General features: G+C 39.8%; 1 protein-coding gene across 6 annotated transcripts; it reads right to left on the bottom strand.

The window, feature by feature from the left end:
* Positions 1–8137: 8137 nt before the first annotated feature.
* Positions 8138–16297, bottom strand: LOC111253170 (plasmolipin-like). 6 transcript variants are annotated; one of them, XM_022812201.2, is made up of 5 exons: positions 15291–16295; positions 11244–11679; positions 10749–10937; positions 9696–9797; positions 8138–9511 (listed from the first exon to the last, which is right to left on the bottom strand). In XM_022812201.2, exons 2-5 carry the CDS (start codon positions 11310–11312, stop codon positions 9359–9361), a joined length of 513 nt encoding a protein of 170 aa, XP_022667936.1. In that variant the 5' UTR covers positions 11313–11679; positions 15291–16295; the 3' UTR covers positions 8138–9358. The 6 variants fall into 6 exon arrangements, with proteins under 6 accessions (XP_022667936.1, XP_022667938.1, XP_022667937.1 ...); XM_022812203.2 differs by having other exon boundaries at positions 11244–11634; XM_022812202.2 differs by having other exon boundaries at positions 15342–16295.
* Positions 16298–22417: the final 6120 nt, after the last annotated feature.

The raw sequence follows: 22417 nt of genomic DNA, 5'->3' as shown, positions 1-22417 counted from the left end.
TCTAAGTACAGTACGTATCGTTGTCTATACGATTTTTTAATTGTTTTTTCAAAAGAAACTTCTTACTAACTTCAACTATGACTTCTTTGTCTTAGACTTCCATTCAACTCGTTTAATATTGCGGTTAGTTTTCTGTATGTTAGCCATTGAGAGCATACTGCTATCTGCTAACAACATTCAATGGCTACAATATGTATTTCGAAATAGCACTTGTTGGATACTCTACGTGGCTGTACTTGGTAAAGAAGGTAAAACGGACCCAGCTTTGCCATGAAACGTATTTAAAATAGTCACTAGGCCTGTACAATCTACGTCTCACGGTTTCTACAAAGAAGACAAGTTTGAATAATATAATACTTATATTAGATGATATTATACGTTTTGTTAAACCGGTATGAATGAATGTGATCCATGAAGTAGAAACGCAAAACAAATCTGGTCAACTCGATAGCTTCGGGAAGTGTTGAGAATACATAAAAGATTTAGCTCCAGCCCTAGGTAAAGCATAGTGTTGCTAAACAGGAAAAATCTTGTAAGCTTTATAAAAATTCGTCGCCAAAAACTGGTCATAATTAATAGAAAAAAAATATATATATATCTGACCAGACAAAATAGCACGCCTCAACTGAAGGTTGTATCTCCACTGAATCGAACCACAAACCTCACAGCTTTACCGCACTGAATGTACTTGCGACGCATCGTATTTGATGCTTTATGGCGCGATTATAGACATCCTTTATATTAGTTCAGGCCAATCGATGTAGCGAAAGGGTCTTCCTGGGTGTGCCTTTTTGCTTTTACTACCGGATTGTTTTTCCAGAACGTTCGCGTAGAGAGACTTGAAGTCCACCCGTCTCTATCTTCTTTGTGAAAACGTTAAAGGCAAAAAAAAAATAGCGTCTGTTCTGAAATTCTCTGGTTAAGGTTTGTGTGAAAAACGTTTCGCTTGAAAGTGATTAGGGAATTCCTTTTATATCGGAAGATTTTAGCTTTTTTGTTCAAGTTAGTTCATCGTAGATTCGAACTAAAGTTAGCTCGATTATTATGAAGGGTATTGCCAAACCTACCGAACATATCATAATCGCTCTTGAAGGCTTTAGAAGTTTTGACGAGAACTACAGCGTTCGCTGTTTATGCTCATGTAAATAACAGGCAAGAACAAGCCTACGGATTCTGAATTGGGCCGCTTCCGTGTTGAGATACTTCTCTTCAGGTGCAATTTCATCGTAGTCGAACACAAGCTCGTTTACATAAAGTACATATTACTAAGGAGCAACGTCAAGTAAGAACGACTAGACCTGTCGAAGCTGCTCATGCGATCCTAAGAAGGCTGAAAAAAACACGAAGAGGCTAACCATATGGCCAAATTAGTGTATTTGCTTTGCTAGTTTATCCGGCCTTACGGACGACTCAGTCCCGCTCTTAACGAAATACATAGTAGCAGATCAGCCACAAAGCGCACTGGGAGTATATATGTATATATATATATACGCAATGCAACACTCCGTCACAATAGTGGTTGTGCTAAAATGAACAGCTTCTGAAATCATTTGTTTTTTGGTGCTGTTCCTAAATCGTTTCGTCGATCACTTCCTATCAACAAGTATCTAGCAGTCATCCGCGTTTACGATTGACTATCTACCGATCGCTCACTCGTTTGACAATGCTTGCAGTTCCGCCAACGGCTATCGCCGCAGTCGGCGTCAGCACGCTGAAAACTCCTCGCTAAACAGCAACGGGTCAATCCACCTCATATCCGAACGTATCCTTTAGCTGAATGTGTAGACGACTGGACTGCGTCGAAAAGTGCCACTGCGCCAAACGCTACGAGACGCCTGTTTTTCTCCGTCGTCGTTTTGCTTCTCCGGCCCTTCTTTTTCGCTTGTTTCTCTTCCAGCTTGGAGGCGCCAGGGAGTCTGCAGTCGCTGAGTTTGCCTTGACGCACACGACGCCAATGTCTGAACACCAGAATCCGTGGCCTGGATTCTACCCAGCGGCTCGCTGCTGCAGCTCCAGAGTCGCCGCTGGTGTTGATGGCTTCCATGGCAGTGGTATCTCCTTCCTTCATCGAAACGTTCTGCCTGGTGTTCGAATTGTCGCTTTGTTGCCATCTCGTCGCCAAGCGCTTTAGAGCCGCTGCAACTGGATGATACCGTAGCATCCCTGTACTGTCCGTCTGTGGTACGCGTCCGGCGGCAGGATATCTACGTCCGTTGCGTCGCGTTGCGCATTCCGTTGAATGCCCAGCTCGCTGCATGCCGCGGCGAGTCCAAGTCTGATAGAGACGCGACATGGTCGGCAATACGTGGATGGCATTGCTTTTCTGAAATTACGCTTAATGTCTTGCTCGTTGCTAGTAGCTAGCTGGCCAGGAACCCTGATTCGCTGCTGTTGTTGTTGTTGCGTCGTGCGCGAGTTCCCGATTCTGGGCTCCGTCTCTATTGAGTCAGCGGGCCGGTCGACGGTTATCAGCATCACTCGAATACTGTTGCAGTTAAATGCAGGGCCTGCCTGCGCGACTACTCGCTAGCTCAGTATTGCTTCAATTCGACTGGTGTTGTTTCTGATGTGGCGTTTTACTGCTGTTGACGCTAGGCAATCGCTCGAATTTAGCAGTTTGAATCGGGCAGGGCAATAGCAGACATCGGCAAACCAAGGCGACAGCATGTAGTCTTTATCAGCAATGGGGCGACAACCGTAGATGAAAGTTTCACCGGCCGGGTAAAATCGTCTTGTAGGGCCTAGTTAGCGAATATGGTGGATGACCGGTAATAACAGCCGATGGTGACTAGCTATTCAGCGCTGACTAAAAGTTATTATTTTATTCAGTCATCTATAATCTACTAGTAAAATGGAACCCTGCTTATTTACGCTAGCTGATTCCAATGCTATGCTGGACGATGTACATAGCTTTGATGATTTCGAATGTTATTACTGCTACCCCAAAAGTTGTCTTATTTCGATTAAGTGTTTATGCCATTGCGTCTCAGAGGTGTGCTTAAACGCGTTCTGTTTAGCTGATGACGGCTGATGGCAACAACAATTTTCCCGCCTAGCCTTCTTCCTATCCGCTGTACTGAGAGCTTGTGTACACAGTCCACCAGTCGTCAGTCAGAAAATCGTTCATCAGCCATCAGAGTATTACATATATCTTTGGTTGTGGTGTTAACGATCATCATTGCCACCAGCATTTCCAACGCCATCAGAACTATCTTCAATTGTATACGGTGAATAAATTAACGGAAATAGCTATACGAGTCGTTTGTTATTTCCTGAGAATCTCTACGGTCGAGGTAAGCGACTTCATCTCAAACGATGCATTGGCGCCCGCAGGACTGGCCTCACCAGGATGGCCAGAATAATATAACAGCCACATAACTAGCAAAAGGCACAATTACGTAGCTACAGGCGCCAGGTGGTCGCAAGCCATAGGCGTCACGCGTACGGAAGCGGAATGTTACAATCGAACGCCAAAAAAGGAAAGCAGTTTCCCCGAGCTTCGACTGGTATTGTTACCCGTAACGTAAATTCGCAGTCAATCACGCTTCTGTTTTCACGGTAAAGCTGCGATTTTTCGAGAACAAGCATGACGATCCGCTGCCAGCGAAAGTACCCTAAGTTTATTAAAAAATCAAATCTATGGTATGCCTTTGTTAAACTGGTTTATCGAGAGTCTGGGTAATTTTGTCGCGTTTTACGTTTCACAGAATCAGAGAAAATCCTAGATTGCTTAAAGCAGTCTGGTATTTACGTTGGTGTTCTAGTTTGAAGATGTGCTACAATACCTCAATAATAGCACTAGATGATGTCTAGCATAAGTAATTAGGGAAAACCATTGCATAGAAGTGTTGTTCTGGACACCAAAATTCAAAATACAGCGATTTGCCCCGGGTGGCGAATCGATTTGCCTCGGAATAAAGTTAAACATCAAAATCATTTGACAGATATACATGTATAAAGTTTCGGTTCTTGCTACGACGCTTGGCTTGGGGCAAATCTGTCTTTTTCTGATACGATGGTTTAGCTTTCAGAAAAATGCCACTACCGCAGGCGAGTGTACGCCGAATGTGGCTTTGTACTTAATAGATAAGGAACAACCGATAATGTCGAAGAATCATAAGCTACTTGTGGGAGGATCAGCGCCTGATTTTAGGTGCTGACCAGGATTCACTTTTAAGGCAATTGTTGTGTGGTCTGCGTCTACAACGTTTCGAGTTTTTGTGCGATTGCGTTCACAAGAACAATCGAGTGTATAATATTTTTAAGGTCACAAATTAATCCAAGGGTACCCCCACTGGATTTTTTGGATAGATTTGTGACCTTCTGACGAAAAAAACTAAATTTTTTGCTAAAATTTTTGCCTTAGATAAGTTTGGGTGCTATGATCAAAAATCGTATCCGACATTCCAAGAATTTTTCAATTTTTCTACAGCTTTGTTTTAATTATATTCCTAACTGCTACAACGCAAATGTAAGCGTTAAGAAATATCGCTTCTTCCATATTCGTTTCAAGTATCACCTAAAATGGGATTCTTTGTTGCTTTATTAAGCAATTCGAAAAGTTCACATTTACAAAAATGTTGGTTTTTAGAAGAAAAAAAATTGAAAGATCACCAGTTTTTTGGAGGTCCTGTCGGACAAACGTTCGACGTAGAGATACATATAATCAAAGTACAGAATTACCTTTGCTTTCGTCCCTTTGTACAGCCTTTGAAGAAATTATGTGAGGATGCTATGCTTATACTGGCCTCATAGGCTTGCAATACCGAATTAGAACTGATGTCCTTTCAATCAGATTGAATTTTATTACTAGGTAAGCAGCTGTTGCGTTTTGTTTCCCTGCAAACACAGTAAACATAGAACGGGAGCTGAATATGGGCAGGAACTGCAAAGTGTTCACAAATCAATAAGTCCTGATCTAGTTTTAGCTTGGAGAAGGGTAAGCCTTGAGTCTATACGAGGATCTTTTTTGGTGTCCGCGTTAGCTTATGTAGTGTCTCAAGTATTACAATTTTAGCCGTGAAAATGCTTTTAGTTCTCCAATAAAGTGCACATGTATTAAATAGAGTACACTGGGTTTATTTCTGAAAACAGATCGCAGACATAAAACGAAAAACAAAATCAAACAAAATCACAAAAAGAAAAAATCGTACAGTTTATAGCCGATACTAACCAAATTGTGGAATTTCCACAAAAATAACAATTTAGTGTATGTTTTATCTTCGTAAAGTAAACCATGTGCATTCGTTGAATGTGACTGCGTTCCTACATACACGTAACATTAGCTTTGTATGTAAAATCCCTAAGACTATTTCCAGAATAAGGAAAAAGAACAACTAAGATACTATACTTATTGTCGAAAGCTGTGAAATAAAATGTTGTCTAGTTTTAATATGTTATTAACGTGGATAAAGAACATCGAGCCTTCCTGATAAGTTTGTATTGTTTTAGCATTTCAAACAAACAGACATTTCCCAATGATATTGATAATGACGTAAACATGTACGAAGGAGCAATTAAAGTCATATATGGTGGAAATGCTTCAAAAAAAAACAAAGAAGATATTGGCGCTCAAGGCGATAACATTAGTTTACGTTCTCGCAAATTACGGAAATCGTATCTGTGCTTTTAGGAACCGACCTATTTGAATCTTGACACAAGCTTACATCGAACGGTTATCTATTACCAGAAGTGCTGCTGGTGAAGGGAAGTTGGCATTAAAGCCATCGATGGTTCCAGCGAAGTGCGCGTACGCCGCCGACGTACGCAGTCGAGTGACTGTTTTACGCAACCGTATAGGATCAGTTAACGCCAGATTTTTTTGAAGAAGTCAGTCGAGACTTCAGTGTGCAGGAGGTGAAGTCTACTATAAGCAGGCTTCGTCGCAACAAGGCAGCTGGCCTAATTTAGTCTGTAACGAGCACCTCGAACAAGCCTTCGTTCTCGCTACCCGCTGTACACCCCTTTTTATTGCATGTCCATTGAAATGGCAAAAATCAATTCTCAGTAAAACATCAGCAATTTATAGAAGGGAGTCAAAAAGCCCCATCGGCAAGTAAAACTATTTTTCGTATGCCAAGAATTATATAATTCTTGATAATTCTGGCACTTCCAGCAAGCGCTAGTTATCTTCAAAGACAAATTGAGTTTCAAAATTATCTTGCAAAATTTACGACTAAGTTTCGTCGCAGAGATGCGCTAGTACGAGAGACCCACTGGGGTCTATCGGCAGGGGAGTTCAGTGTACTGATTCTTTCACTTACGTGTAATGGAATAACGCCGAATCTGGGCGATCATTCGGAAAATATATTTCAAAAATTGCACCGATAAAAGATTCGTACAAGCTTTCACTCTAGGCAGCTTTGGCACTTTTTAATCTTAAAAGTAAGCATTTATTTATCGTACGGCATGGCCTTAATCTAGAACCACTTCAAGACCGATCAGCTCTGCCCGATCTAATGCGCATTCTGGGATTCCAGTCTGTGGTGAAAAGTGGACTTTTCTGCTAGTGTACGGCCACCCCATTATTCATCCAAGAACCCAGGAGACCGCTCGAAACTTACCAGCAGCTCCTTCCTAAGAGTAAACTAAAAATGAGCGACATTTGCAATCGGAGTGATAACGAACTCTGTATCAAAGGCCAGCGGCAGGACCAACTGACATGTCGCGAGACGCCACGCGAGTTACGGGTTTCAACTTGTTGCGCGCTCTGGCTACGAGGATCCTATAGAGGACTGCTTATGTCGACGATGCACAAGTCCGTCGGCAACATTTAACCCAACGATATGGCAAGTTCATAGTATGAAGCTTAGAAGTCATAAACAAGTCAATCGTATGTCCTTACTTGTACCTATCGTAGGACTTACTTGTACTTATCTTGTATTTTACTTGTATATGTATTCGGGCATGGTAATTAAGTGATGATAACATACCAGAAGCCTGTAACTGCCTGTCCGTTGATTTGTTCCCTTATAGTAGCGTACGCAGTACTTCTAGGGCTTATTGTTTGCGCCGTATGTTTTGCAGGTTAGATCTTTCTTAGCAGTTAGTTTTTGTATGTTTGTTAATATAGGCGTGTGACACGTAAACAAATATAGCTGAGGTGAATCGTACAAACAATAATCATCCAATGATACCGTTCATTTTACTTAGTACTGTGGGGTACCGAATCTAGCTATTATTAATAGGGAGAAACAGGGATCTATCGACAATTTTAATTAGGAGTGACGTGACAGATGAATATTTTGTATACATACATCATATGTATATTTACATATGGATAGTATGTATATATGGGATTTGCTAATCCGTTAGGTCGAGTTTTCTTGTGCTTTTCGTAAAGCCTTTAAGTGTTTCGGTCGCAAGATAACATTTGCTTAAGTGATATTCCGTAATGCCGACCCGTTGTTGTCTCCCGAAATTGTTTCGCCATCTTGGGCCATTCGGCACGCTAACTATGGTCATCATTGATCTGAAGCAGTTGGGCTTCGTTTCAATATGGTTACTGTATCATGTACTTGCCTTACGTTGTCTTTGATTTTAACCTTTTAAAATTCCGCCATTTGAGCCTGAAATGTTATGATACGCATAGCAACAAAAGACTTAGGTAAATTAAATCCTTAACAGTATTGTTCGGTCGGGTACTTTATCAACATTCAAGTAATATCAGGGTCAAGTATTTTAATTGCTTGTATAGTATAACGAGCGCAGGCTGATTAAGGCCATACAGTATTAAAATGTTTTGTATTTGACGTCCGGTACTTGAGTCGTTCGGCATCACTTCAGAAAGCTGCTTTCAGCATCATACGCAGTCTAGCTCCAGACAGCTTAGTAGGCGAATTCATCATTCTGTGCGGTATGACGAAAAAAATAGAACGAAGCAAGCCTAAGTCGTCCCTGCCGTTCTCATTACAGACGAGCTTTGAAGAAGAAGTTCTACGGCCCCTATTCTAGTAGTTCTATATAATCGATGACCTATCTCGGTTAAATTATCCCGCCGCATTGCCACCAATTATTTAAAGGCGCTTTTGCGATGCGAGAATATTGATCCAATATATCTACTCATGAGGGTTCCGATATATCTACTAGATAGTTTTTGGCTGGCTAGAATCTATTGGCAGAAGAAAAAGCCGTAACGAACGACTGTCGATTGATATTTTATTAAGCGGACATCGTTCTGTTAATATTGTATGCATCAAAGTTAATATTAAGAACAATGCGAGCTTACGTATATAATATGGTATACTGATCATCGAGAATGAGTGGTTGTGCTTTCATCTGTTAAGGCGATCAGAAGATTATAGCTCGTATAGATTCGTATAAGTATGAAAAATGGTCTCAAAACGACATTACTTCAAGAGCCGCTGCTTTCGTCTGCCCAACCTTCCCCCTTTGTGTTACTGATAGGTCGAGCTGTTGTCATTTATGAAGGACAGTATCATACCTGGTATAACCTTCGTTTCAAACAACGACAGACTGCGAACTTTGTTGTAAGTTACTCACAAAAAAATAAGTGGTGTTACCTCTTCCGCTTGCGTCGGTCATGCTAAAATTTTCTTTTCTTATACTAGAACGCTAATTACTGAATGAAAATTATTAAAAACGCATTTTTTTTACTGTCTGGTAGATTTCTGAGGGGATCGTTAGCACCGATAAAGGCTATTCTGTTGTTCAGGCTATATATATATATATATATATATATATATATATATATATATATATATATATATATATAGGCGAAGTCACATGGCGTTTCGGTTTCGATTACGATCATTTAAAATGTATACGTTATTATTACGTGTAAACTATCTTTTTCTAAAATTTTTTTCAAAAAAAAAATTCAGTGCAACCTTCGATACCCGTATTTTTAGTGGCATTGCAAATATTCTCAGCAACCCTTATATATCAGCTACGAAATATGTAGCGGGCGATTTTTAGATGCGATAAAAACAGATGATGACCTATAATTTTTTACACCTTGGACTTCTGAGTGCTTTTATCATTATTTTTTTACATTTATTTTGGCACAGCTTTTGTGAAAGCGCTGAGGACTTTTGCTGAGCTCGAGTCTCTTTTCGCTAATTAGTACATGATGATCATTCTGTGTTGGTTGAGACTAGTGCACTTACTTAGGGATATACAATTCCCCGACTCCCCTCCCATTCAAGACAGCCTGTCTCAAAATCCTCCCTGGGAAATCTCTCTTGGAGAATATCTTTTCAACGACTGATGCCTGCATCCAGTAGATACACAATAGCTCTCAAAACAAATTTCTACTGCTATAACTGATATAACGAGAGTTTCTTTGCTCTTCATGTCCGGGCGGTGCATAAAACTTGTTGTAGCAGATTAAAGGCGATCACGCCATGGAAGGCGTGACGCTTACGGCGTGCAGGCCCGCGTGTGGAGGTGGAAGGGAACTCGAGAATCGTTCGTCCCGGAAAAACTTATAACTAAAATACGAGCTTACAACGAAGCACATCATAGAAAATAATCCAAAGACACCGGCCACCTGTAAAAAAAATTCGAGGTTAGCACAACCTGCGCTAAGGTCGCCTACCATCAAGTTCGAAACCATAATTTATTATTATCTGATCTATTTGATCACTGTATCTCACCTTACTTTATATTGGCTAAAATATCATATGATACTGTAGTCTTTGCTACACACATTTTTTTTTTTTATTTTTGTATACCTTTGAAGCGGCGTTATCATCGGGATCTTGGCAGTAGGCGCAGAACTCGAGAAGACTTACGATTAGATAGAAGAGACCCGTGAAACTATCACAGACCAACAGCTGCGAAACGCGCAAAATAGATTGCAAACAGAAGCAGAGCACGCACATAAACGGCATCATAAATAAACCCGGTGCAATGGAGGAGCTTGCGCTGTTGAAGTGTGATATATTTTAAATTTACGTCTGCAGCTGCCTATTATATGAATCTCCCAGTGTGTAGTAGATACCAGTGGCAATTGCAACTACTTCTACTCTATGTCCTTAATCTCAAATGTTCCTTTATATCGGTCATATGCAAATATAGACAAGGCGTACATGTTACGCGAACGCGGCTGGCAACGATTTACCATCTTGTTTAAACAATCGTACATTTTCACGTACATAATATCATATTTAGTTCTCTATGTCATTGAAGATCAATAGTCCTTGGTCAAGTCATGTATTTTTCCACTATATATGACTCATTATTATTATTATTATTTCATAGCAATATGTTGACGCTCTTGCCACGCCCCCGTATTGTTAAATAAGCATATCAAAAGCGTTTTTCAAGTACGGGACGGTTCTCTGCCATTACTTCTTTACGGCCATTTCTGCATCCATTAATCGTAGACGTCCTTTTAACTAGGACTGGGTGAATATTTAGTTTAATGATACTTATACAACGAAGAGATAGGGACAATTTATGGGCATCTTGATTCCATTGGCAAGAACGTGTACTCGCAACTGCTATTCAAAGCACCGGCGTCATACCAAGGTCTGATGTAAATAATAATAATAATGATCATTCTCAAGTTTTATAAAGTAACCAACCAATATCCTGCGCGCTCCTTTCCTCCACCTTAACTTACAACGATTCAGATAGATTCATTCCGTCAGAAATTCGATGTTCGGAAAAAACAACATGATATCAGGACACACGTAAATCTTTATGGATCACGCGCTCGTTGACGTACCCCTGCGTCGTATACAATATTTATAGCATAATGCCCGATAGCTGTAATAACTTACGAAAAAAGGGAAGTTCACAAGATTCGACATAAGTTCCTGTGCCCGCATCACGAAGATGATAATGAAGAAGAACGCAAGAAGAAACGACGTTATGATAACGAATAGCGAAAATTCGTAACGGTGAACATAGTTTTCGTAACAAGGGTTTTGAATCGACTCGATGCATATTAGCCCGCATAGTCCGAAGATCTAAAATCATCGAAGAGATAATTGTAAAAAAAAAACGATAAGATAATAATAGTAACACAGGCGAACGAGAGCTGAATGACGGCCATGTTAAAAAAGTAGGAACAAACGAAGTAATTATCGCTCCATGGATCATCTAACAATAGCAGTTATTATTAGCGTAACACCGCTATCTACTTCGTAATCATTATACCATAAAAATCAATGTATAACTAAAATCTTATTTAAATTCAACTCACCCATTAAATATATATATATCACAGCAGTAACAATGAAAATGTATAGCAATCAACATTATTAACAACGTACAATTTCGGCAATGCGAAGTATGCCCTGCAACGAGTTAACAAACGCTTTGTCGGGCCCGATTGTCGTCATTTTCCCTGCTGACTCTGTATTGGGAAAAGGCTCGCGTTTAGCTAGTAACAGTAGGGTACAGATTTGGCGCAGCTTCCGGGGTAAATTCGTTGGCCTTCGTCAAACAACGAGGAAGACGGCTAGCGAAATCGTGTCGTGTTGCGTTCGCAATTGAACTTTAATCGCCAGTAGATAACTTAAGCTGTATTGTTCACCGTGCAACGCTAACGGCTTTCAGGCGCGGGTAGCCGCCTTCTTAGTTGGCACTGTTACAGACTTGGATGTGTCCTCCTCTAGGGCCTCAAGCAATACTTGTTCTTGATACCGATAGTATCCGCATGATCTGAAATTGTTGGAAACGACACGAAGCAAGTGTACGCTTGCTTGTCTGTGAACGAAGACAGCCGTAGAGACAAAAAAGAAAAAAACACTATTAAGGAACCACCTATGACAGATGATATTCGATCAGTTGCAATCAAAGCTCATAGCTCGAATCAGCCGTACGCAGTGGACACTCAGGACTGAATTGTCAAATACGGGACAAGTTTTTTTTTTGTCAAATACATAAAATCCTTTCTCTAATGCTGTCAATATGCGGTAATATGCGCTGTAATATGCGGTACGAAGTGTCAGATTTGTATTCTAATTGGACCTGCTCCACAGTTCCTTCTTTCCTCAGTTATAAGGCAAAGCGGGTCTTTAAGATTATACATAGCTATAGAAACTGCCAGTTGTTTACGTTCAACTAGTCCATCAGCAGATCGAATTATTTGAAAAGAGATTGGCATGTTCTAAGCTTAGGTCTGCCTGGTTTTCGTGTCCAACACCCAACTTTTCTAAATTTTGTAGAAAACAGTCGTACAAAGACGTGAAGCAAACAAAAATGGGACGATTAGAGAAAACAAAAAAGCTATGAACCATGTAAGTAACGAAAAGTGAAAAGCACTATTTACAACCTTTAAGTAATTTTACAATTTTTTTTTTAAAGAAAAATCTGGTTTTCCTAAAAATGCACCTTTATGTAATTAGAACTGCATTATTTCTATAATTATATTTTGATGTACATCATATCCTTCTAGTAGATATATTTAGTCACTTTTCCAATTGCTCTAATATTTCCATACTCCTAAAAATGTTGTAGTTTTTCCTGTATTTGCTTATATCTTCTTTAATAGGCGCGAACGTATGCAATTTTGGCTTGAAATTTCGGCATCATGCCATGGAAGTGCTTTTAAAAAGCGATATATTTTCGTCCATTTTTCGTTAAGGGCTCTTTTGCATGACTCAACGCGTACTTTTTGCGCGTATTGCGTTTTTCAGAAATAACCTTTTAAGCAGGACCAAGCAACCTCTGTCATTTACAGCCGCATATCTAACCTAAAATGGAAAAGTCAGAAAAAACCTATTCGTTTTTAAGGTACAATCACATAGAGCGAGAAAGCTGTACGAAATAACAACTTTTCAAAATCCTGTAGGTTCTACCACAGGTTTCTCTAAGAAAAAAGCAAAGCTGACACTTTTCAGTACGAATGCCCCTGATTTAAGCCTCATCCATAAAGTGGTAATGACTATTTCGAATAGAGTAGAACTTGCAGCGTAATAGTCATTTACGCTGGTCACATTTAACTTTAGAGCTAAAGTAACTTTGAAAAACGCTGTCTTACCACAAAATCAAAGCCAAGATCGTATTCTTGCAGGTATCAAATACATCTAAATCAATTGTATAAAGAAAGCTTAGCAATCAACTCACTGTGCTTTACTTCTGCTTTGATAAATCTAAAAGCTCGAAAAAAACATCCATCTGCACTAAAATTTCCCTGCTCCTATCCTGAACAACTTATTACGTCATCCAGGCCGTATATAGTTTAATTCGATATTTCTGCTGCACGTTCTTCTTTATAATAGATAAATAATCGGTATCAACAGTTACCAATATTTTTCGCTTTTATGTCGAGGAATATTGTAATCTACGTTTTAAAGAGATGTTTAATACTTAAACAAAACATCATGAAAATCATGTTGAATAAGATACGCGATACTTTGGAGAACTAAGGACTAAATACTAAGAATTTGTTATGAACGACTAGCGGGGTAAAATCCTAAAGAAAGAAAAATTAAGAATTATGCTCTTAGAAGACTTAGCATGACTGTCATTATTACCTTTTTAGGTTTACACCGACAAAAAGCAGTAGAAAGAAAAATGCACGCGTCGAACCGGTTCTTGCATTGCTCCTTGGAGCTAGCCAGTGACGCCATGGTCAGATCCAGTGTTTCTCAGAAACAATGACTACTGAAAATGTCTTCCTACTATTTTAAGTGAAAATACCCTGATCTGACAGCAGCCGTTCGTTGCATTGTCCCACTGTGCTGGTTACTAGAGCTTTCAGTAGAGCCAGCTGGACACAAGATCTTCCCTGCCTCACAGCCGCCACTCGCTGTAAAGTCGCTCATTAACAGAAATATCCTGTCTCCATTCAAACTAAACCTTAGTCACACCTTCCCTTGGACTAGAGGCCTGTTAAACCTATCAACAATGAAAGGAAAAATCTTTCCCAAATTACAACTCCCGGTAACCGAGGAGAAAAGAGCTATAGCGATAACTTTCTTTGATTGTGGGAACAAACTCGTCTGCTGGTTGGGTCGGAATCGCCAACAGTTCATTCCGCTGTTGCATATATAAAAGCATAATTTATTGCTTGGTTTAATGTATATTTGCCTTATTCGTACCGGTGGTGAGCCGATTATTGTACTACATAAAAGGCATGGCTCAATGATATCATTCCACTTCATCCTTATTCAAATTATGGCAAGAGTCATACATAGAAATATCTAGCATGGCTAAAACACCTGTAGTTGTTCCCAAATGTCGCATTTTTTTTAAGCAAATGGTTCAGCATTTGAAGGGCCATCTCACTATATGTTCCCTGAAAGCTATCGACGACCAGTCACTTTGCCTAGCGCGTAACGAATTTGCCAGACATTGTCGTACCAGTAAGATCTTGAGTGAGTTCCCAAATGATATAGGACCGTCTAACGCATAATAGAAAGATGAGTCATTCTGGAAAATGTGAACGTTGCGCCAAGATTCGCTGTCGTTGGTTATCTCGATCGCATTCATAGTTTTATATCTTATTATTTGAAAAAATATTGTCCTGAAAAAGGTATCCGACACGGTAACCGGTAACCTGAAAGTATTCTCTATTCGTTCTAAGGCGTATCCTATATTATCGGCGCCCGTTGAGTAGGCGCTCGGGTACAGGTACTTTTCTTGAAACTACAATTAGACATGAATTTCACAAAGTTCTCTGGCAATATTTTTAAATACACCATTGGACAATGCAGCTGTTGAAGAAAATGTACCTAATTATGATGCGGTGCTCCGAAGTTCGTCCCGAGGAATCGTCTTATTTAATAAGGCACGTAAGTAAGTATAAATCAGATGTTCGATTGCTTTTCGAAGGCCAAGTTTCGAACTTCCAAACTTTATTCCAAACTCCTGGTTAAATAAATAAACAGCAAACCTGGTACAGCGGCTACCGTGACAGTTTTTTTGTCATGTTGACATCGTATTTTGTGCAGATGTACCTGGCCTGCCATCACAAACTTGAGTTCGCGTCAATGTTTTACATAAAGTAAAGTATAGTAAATAAATTGATGATCCTCCTCGCTACCATCTGACGCGATGCGTGCCACAGCTTGTGGATATAAAGCTTAGAACGTTTATTTAAATATAACCAATGTTAACAAATATTAAAAATAAATACGATTCATTATTCATTGTCGATATTTTATCGATTAAGGTTGATTAATAGGGGTCATTAAGTATTCGCTGGTAGTAATATCACGTACTCCTGTTACACACTAAATACATAAAAAGTCGCAAGATGTTTTAAAATCACATCGTGCTTGCCGTTTGATTAAAGTGGATAAAGACGGTTATTTAATCTATTTGTACAATAGATCGGGCCTATTTTTATGTGTAAATCTGCAAGGGCATACATTTTTCATGAACCATGATGAATGCACCGCGCCACATAATCTCTACTTTACCGCGACATGTTCAACTGCAGTCGGCGAAACATTAGGGTATCCCGTAAACGGATCGTTTTCTTGAAAGGATCCATGCATGGACTTGGATATCAGTTGCCAAACGTAATCTCAATTCCTTTAATGCATAATCCTAAAGTACACTATGCCTTCACCCGCTAGAAGTGTCAAATAAATCTTCAGTAACACATGACGGCCTATAACGTGCTATGACTCATATAATGTCAACACAGATCCAACATGGCATCGATTTCAATCATTACTTTCAACCGAAACTGTTCACAACCTGTTCATAGTTCACGAACTGTATATGGTTCGTCGCTGCAGACCCGTGACATCAATCGTTTTTAACACACTTTGGGCGCATAACTGACTAGATGATGTGGCCATTTATACGTTCATTCTCAGATGACGCTATGCACTTTCGCGAAAATAGCGGAACCGCACGATCCATTGCAGTTAGTTTCTCTACAATTCTGTCACATCGTATAGTATGAATATGCGGCAGAAGGGACTCTATCGCAGTTAACCAGAGACCAACGTATAGCGTATAGCCACAACATGTAGCCATGGATCATGTTGAGCCGGACATCAATCGATCGAGGAACACTCACCTCGTCAGCGGGCGATGGCACGGCAACACGGAAAAGTCCTAGTGGGCCTGTTTGCCTGCTCGAGGCGGCACGGCTTAGAAGGCGCTCGTTGCAGGGCCCAGACGCGGCCACAAGCGGCTCGTTGGGCAGCGCGGGTCTGTCTTGGCAGTAGCGGCACCGAGCAGCAACCCTCGTTGTCTTTACTCACCGCCTCCCCTATCCACGCTGTACTCGAGAAGCAGCTACAGCTCACCGCGTACAAGCTGACGAACGTTTTTGCAGAGCCTATGAGGTCTGTCCTCGTATAAGGCCTATGAGGCCAGTCCTGTCCCTGAAACGGCGCGATGCTGCAATGCTCTCTTTGCTCGTTCTGCAACAGCCTCCCGAGTCAAGGGAGAGGAGTTGCAGATGAAGAGCAGTAGGACGGAGGCGAGGGACAGTAACGTGCCGAAAAATGCCGGAACAGCTGCCGCCGGGCCTGGGCTGCCGCGGCAGCTACTGACAATATTGCTGCTTGTGAAGAGAACAATAACATGAAAGAAATAAACCGGATAGGCTAGAAGGCAATATTACGGAGAGCAGAGCGACCACGAGAGCCGCCGCCTCGGCCCAGCTGGGCCTACGACCGATTCAGAGCCGTGCGACAAATGGACTGATTTAAAGCCGCTGAAGGCAAAAGGAGAATAAACATTCATTTCACTGCAGGACATCTGATATATAGAAGATATACGCTGAGGAAAGTCTTTTGTGATATCAATAGAGAACGAGATGCGTGTATTTGCCGACGGTGCGACCTCTGCGGCGGAGGCTGTGGCAGCTTTTGGTTGAAGAATGAACATGATGGCGCCAGAGTCACCTAACGCTTGCTGCGCGCCGACTGCCTTCGGCAGCACTTTGTCTCGACCAGGGTGTACATTATTGCATTAATATGTAGCTATCCGCCGGCACGAAACGTTAGCTCACCCAACTAGCGGTCACGAGCCAGATTGGTCATTATAGGCACTGATGGTGAGCGGTGTTACCTATTTGAATACAAGTAACACGTGCTTCCGGATAAGAGTATGCACATAATGGTACACACACAGAAACTGAATAAAAATGAATGGATAAAGCAAAAAATGTGAACTTTTCTTAGATTTTTGTTTAAACATACGTTTTATGTACGCTACCAATTTAATTGTTCGTCAGAAGCTTAATTCCTTATTGCACTATGCAGATGTAACAATCTCTTTAGATAATTATGATTGGATTATTACTTTTTAAAGAACAACCTTTAAAACATCTGCTGACTAAAAATATATAATTAATAATTCTCGATTTTCACACCAGACGTTTTACAAACCACTCATGAATAGATTTTTCAGATTTTCTCTATGTACCTGAGAATTGAAATCGGTAAATCAAGGACAACGGATAAAAAAAGTCGATTGGAGGATAATTGGAAGTTGCTTTGACCGGTTAATCTCTCCACATAGAGGCGCTAGACAACTTTTTTTTTACCTGCCTGTCGACACACTTGAACAACACCTGTTTCAGAACTGATCCTATGTTTCCTGAAATGGCTTAAGCAAACGCGCTCATATCCATCAAAAAGATATATAAAGCTAGTCTAGTGTAAAGTAGATAGATGCCCTCAGCATGAGAAGCCTAGCTAGCAAGAAAATACCATTATATGGAGAGCTTGTCCTGACGTTATCGGAGCTGGAGGAAGCGTCAGGAGATTTTAGAGCCGTTAGTTGGTGCTAAGCATGTATGTTAACTAGAAGTTTGATGCGCAGAGCGACCGACGGTTAAATGTTGAGGAAGCCGTATTCCTCTATATATACTATAAATCACAATCGAATAATTATTACCATTTATATTCACTGCTAATCTATTACAAAGAAGGAGCTTAGAGTTACATCAGATTTATACTCATCTCGGATATTACGTTCCGGTATTGTAAAACCTATTAGAGGAATGTTGCGATGTAGTTCAAAACAGAACTGCTCATTTCGCATTAATAGTCACCCATCTAAAACGAATCGAGTCAATGAATCTTCTATTCCTACAAACCCCTTTCACTTATTCCAGTAAACAACGGCCATCTCTGCGACGGGGTTACATTTTAAGGTGCAGTAAGTAAACACCTCCAAAATAGAGTATGAATTAATACAAAAACATATCATTTCTCTTTTTATATGTAACGCACTACAATCAATGGACGAATAGGATTTTGTCTAGTACAGAGATTTAGGCATCAGTACCGCTATGCAAAAAGACCTTCCAGAAGGCTGAACTAGAAGTAAAGTCCGAGAGAAAAAGAAGAAACAGGGACTAGCGATATACGCATTGCTTACTTCCTATTTAAAATAGTCTACTTTTGTTTCCTAGATAGACCCCGCATATGCTACTCAGGCTAGTTGGGAAGATCGTTACCACTACAACTTCATAGAACCAAATTAAATTGTAACAAAACGTCGTGAATGTTCAAGAAGAAAAACGCGTCCGCCAAAAAAAGACATCGGGAAATACTGAGCACAGTGTACAGATTAGAGATTGCCACACAACATATTAAGTACAAACTAGATGCAAGGATCAATGAAGAAGCGGTAGGCAAGATAGGCAAGGTACGATTCAGATAAATCACGCTTAGAGTAACCCTTATGGCTCCATTGTGTAATATTTTGTTGGCCATAATTTTTTTCATTTTATTGTTGCTCTTCATGCTTTTTTATGGCTTACTATATTGGGCCTTTCCCGTTTCAGTATCTTTTCAGTTTCTTGACTTCTATAGCATATTATGTTTCACATTTCGAACATTTCCCGTTTATACATTGAAGAACCATCGACTCGTCAATTTGAATGTTGCTCTATTTATAAATTAGAATATATACTTCAACTAAATTCGATTCACTTCAATCTTCTTCTGATCTTCTTAGCCATTTGCTTGAGAATTGGAAAATCTCTATTTAGATCTAACAGAGAAGGTATTGGCATGTAGATTATCTTACACGTGGCGTTAGGCTGTCCCAAACCGCCGATCAGTTATCGTAATTCTTTGTTACAATCGCGATTTCGATTAGAACGGCTCCACCGGCCTCAAGAAAAACTTGCAACATGTTATTTGTCCTCTTTTCGCTACTGAAAGCCAATGCATGTGTACGCTGTATTATATTTATGTTTTAAATTTTATGTACGGTATAGCCGTTAGGCATATCATCATATGGCTGGCTTTCACCATGACACGAAGTGTATCTATGTCCGGGTTCGAACTTCGGCCACACGCATCCCTAAGAACAGAAGTCAAAGACGTTATCCAGCAAACAAAAAATGTGAGCAAACTCAGCGCAGAACCGCGAACAATTTATTTACAATTTAAGTACCAAAATATTAAATACTGATCTTTTCTATTATAAGAAATTACAACGAATAAGTGGTACTCTGTTTAAGCACGTCTGGCGTTTTAAATTGCACGACTGATGAGAATAATGTTATTTCAGTCAGATCAGTGTTCAGTCTACATTAGTCCAGGACATCCAGTTCTGAAATTTGCTTTGAAATAGATGAACTGGCTGTGTCGGTTTTGTAGCTTAGCGACCTCGATATGTATCCCTCAATTTTTCCATCATTCTGTACTGAGACGCTTCTTCGTGAAAACGATCTCCAGGAAGACATTTTGCGTAGATGTGCAGATTAGAAATCGCGACTCATGCAAGCATGGCTTACGATAGCAGTTCCACTATCGCTTCCACCATTGCTGGAAAAATGAAGAGTATCCAACGGTAGCCGGGTGGCGTATGAGCAGCCTCACATCATGAATAGCGCATAGCGCATTTTTATGAGATCCATTTCCATTATAGCTATTTACTCGAAGGGGATGAGCTGCATTTCTAGCAATAAGTTATCACCACTTTTTTTTCAAGACGAAATGCGTGTGGCGGTCTTCGCCTCTACAGATCAGGTCGATATAGCTGTCCGCCATCAGACATGGCCAACCAGGGTATCGAGTCAAAAACGATATCAGCAACAGAAATAACGATCTTATTGATAAGCAGTATAGTTAGCTAAAAAAGCTACCCTAAAGTAAAGATAACATATCAAATAACGCTGCAATGCCAACGATTGGGATCGAAAATTAAAACGGTCCGTTCTCCTAAGACCTCAATGATGTCGCTGAACCTAAAGGCCTCATGTCGAATTAACTTGGTATGATATTTAATTAGGTAAAGTACGTGAAAATATCAGCTTCTTCTCATTCAGAAAAAAAAATAAAAATAGATAACATGATAGTTATACGTCATGTTATCTATTTTGCAAAGGGCAATAGCAAAGGGTTATATAAGAAATTGAGAACCAGCAGCTAATACTTTGACCAATGAATCTACAAATGCTATCAAATGAACCCTTACTTGTATTTTAGAAACTCCAAAATGTTATTCAGTTTGAGGTAGAACTTGTGGCTGCACTCGATGACTATATACATATAGGACATCTGTTTGTTTTGGCGTTTGAGATTATTCAAGCAAGAATCAAGTGGTACTAATGGTTTAAAACGTGGGCGAAGAATCAGTGTCGCCGAAGCATCTTGGCCGTGCTTGCATTGCCCGTGGCATGCTTGTTTGCCCATACCGTCCAAAATGTTCGACTTTTGAAAAAGTTCACCTAAACTATTGTGTTTGCCTATGGGTACTTAGAAGGTTTCGGCTTAGCTTAAAGACTACTTAGAAAGCAAAGCTAACGAATGCCCAAAAAAGTTGACATGACGAAACATGCTTTTAAAGGTAATGAGTGAAAAAATATTAGGATTCAGTATTAAGTTGTTGAAAACTGAATTATAAACAGCCTGGCAACCTTATTTATGCACACCCTAGGTAAATACAGACGTTCTTAAGTTCATTAAGTGGTATATGTTTTACGGACAACAATAATGTTAAAATTAATTAAGCGTCATACCGATGCGTACCATAGAACATGCTTGTGTTTTTGTATGTTGAACCCGCGGGCTTTTGGCTACACTTCCTTCCCTATTTCATTAAAAACAAGACATAATAGGTGTTTAGGTTCTTAGGTTCTCAAAATGGGTTTTTGGTTAAAGAATAACAAGACGTTTTTTTTTCTTTGACAAGCGAGAAAAAACTGCTCAGTGGACCCTCAACCCAACTGAAGAGAAATTTTGTCCAATGCAAGGATTGTCTGATTGATTATAGATCTATGAAAATTACTTAAAGTAATAACGAATGTCCAAAGATTGAATTCATTGCGAGGATACTAATATTCAAATTTCGATTCGACAATATTTATATCATTATTATTGGTGCTTAAGATTGACAATGATGAGGTAAAACCGCGACAGCATAACGTAAGTTTGTTTGCTATGTGCTATCAAGCAACTGGCCTTGTTTCAATGGCTCTACAGGCCCTCGCTGGTCATTAGGATCTGCTTTCACACACAGAGATCGTGACTCTGAAGAAAGCATTTTTACGTCTTGTCGGTGCTGTCAAGGTTTACGCGCGGTTAACCAAAGTAGAGGCTGAAAATATTTATATAAATGGCATTTTGATCTTTAAACAACAGTGCAACAAATTTGAAATTGAGATTCGATTAAATAAGAGCAACTACTATACCCGTCTACGGAAAAGAGTCAGCACATCCATATTTTTCTATAATAAACTGACACGGCGCGGCGAAAATCAATCAACCATCTGTGTTAAAACGACAGAATTCTAACAAGGCCCTGTGCATATCTGCGCTTGTACATAGGCGAACTGTTCTACCTCGTAGCTTAAATTGTTCGAAAATTTTGGAAAAGAGGACTCAGCGGAAAGCTCTTCAGTAAACAACAACTGCTGTTCTTCAGTTTATGGGCGACGATCGGATTTCTATCACAAACCATGGTCGTCATTAATAATCCAGTCAACCTAAACTGGAGACAGATAAAAGCACTTGTTCATTAAGGCCAATTCTAGTCTTTAATATCTATTTGAAACTAGCTTTACAAGATATCTAATCATCGGTTCTCACGTTTTATAAACATTGCAAGTATTATGCCGCAATAATTAAATACTGACGCGTTTATGCTTAATATCTATGATATTTAGCAGCGACAAATAGTTTTCCTCATAAGTCTATTTAGATAATTCATTAGCTTGCAGGGATTTCAGGTATATGCGATGGACATGCATCGCCGGTGGCTGATAGTTCTTAATGTGAGACTCGCAAACACCCCTCGGAAGTCCGGACACCGTTGCTTTGAGTATTATTTCATTGACTATAAATAATATGGCGTAAATAAATAGTGTGGCGTATATCGATATTTTTCATCATAAAGGTATGACCCTGAAAGAGTTTGTGCAGCTTTACTAGTCAAATAAACATAACCATTTAACTGAAATCTGCTATAGCTTCATAAGTTATATATTTTTCGTAAAATAATTTTCCATAAATGTGTGCTGATTGGAAACACCTATAGTAAGTGGCTTGTCACAAGCATTCATCTAACTATT

Source organism: Varroa destructor, unplaced genomic scaffold (assembly GCF_002443255.2).
Source record: "Varroa destructor unplaced genomic scaffold, Vdes_3.0 BEIS01000006.1, whole genome shotgun sequence".
NCBI lineage: Eukaryota > Metazoa > Arthropoda > Arachnida > Mesostigmata > Varroidae > Varroa > Varroa destructor.
Note: the sequence above shows the minus strand (reverse complement) of the source record. Positions and strands in the feature narration are given on the sequence as shown.

Bases quoted from the DNA above. Each gene is read 5' to 3' on its own strand.
- LOC111253170 (XM_022812201.2), bottom strand. From the start codon at position 11,312: ATGACGACAATCGGGCCCGACAAAGCGTTTGTTAACTCGTTGCAGGGC. The intron at 10,938-11,243 runs GTACGTTGTTAA...CGATGATTTTAG, and splicing joins TACTTCGCATTGCCGAAATT to ATCTTCGGACTATGCGGGCT. The intron at 9,798-10,748 runs GTAAGTTATTAC...CGCGTTTCGCAG, and splicing joins TTGTGAACTTCCCTTTTTTC to CTGTTGGTCTGTGATAGTTT.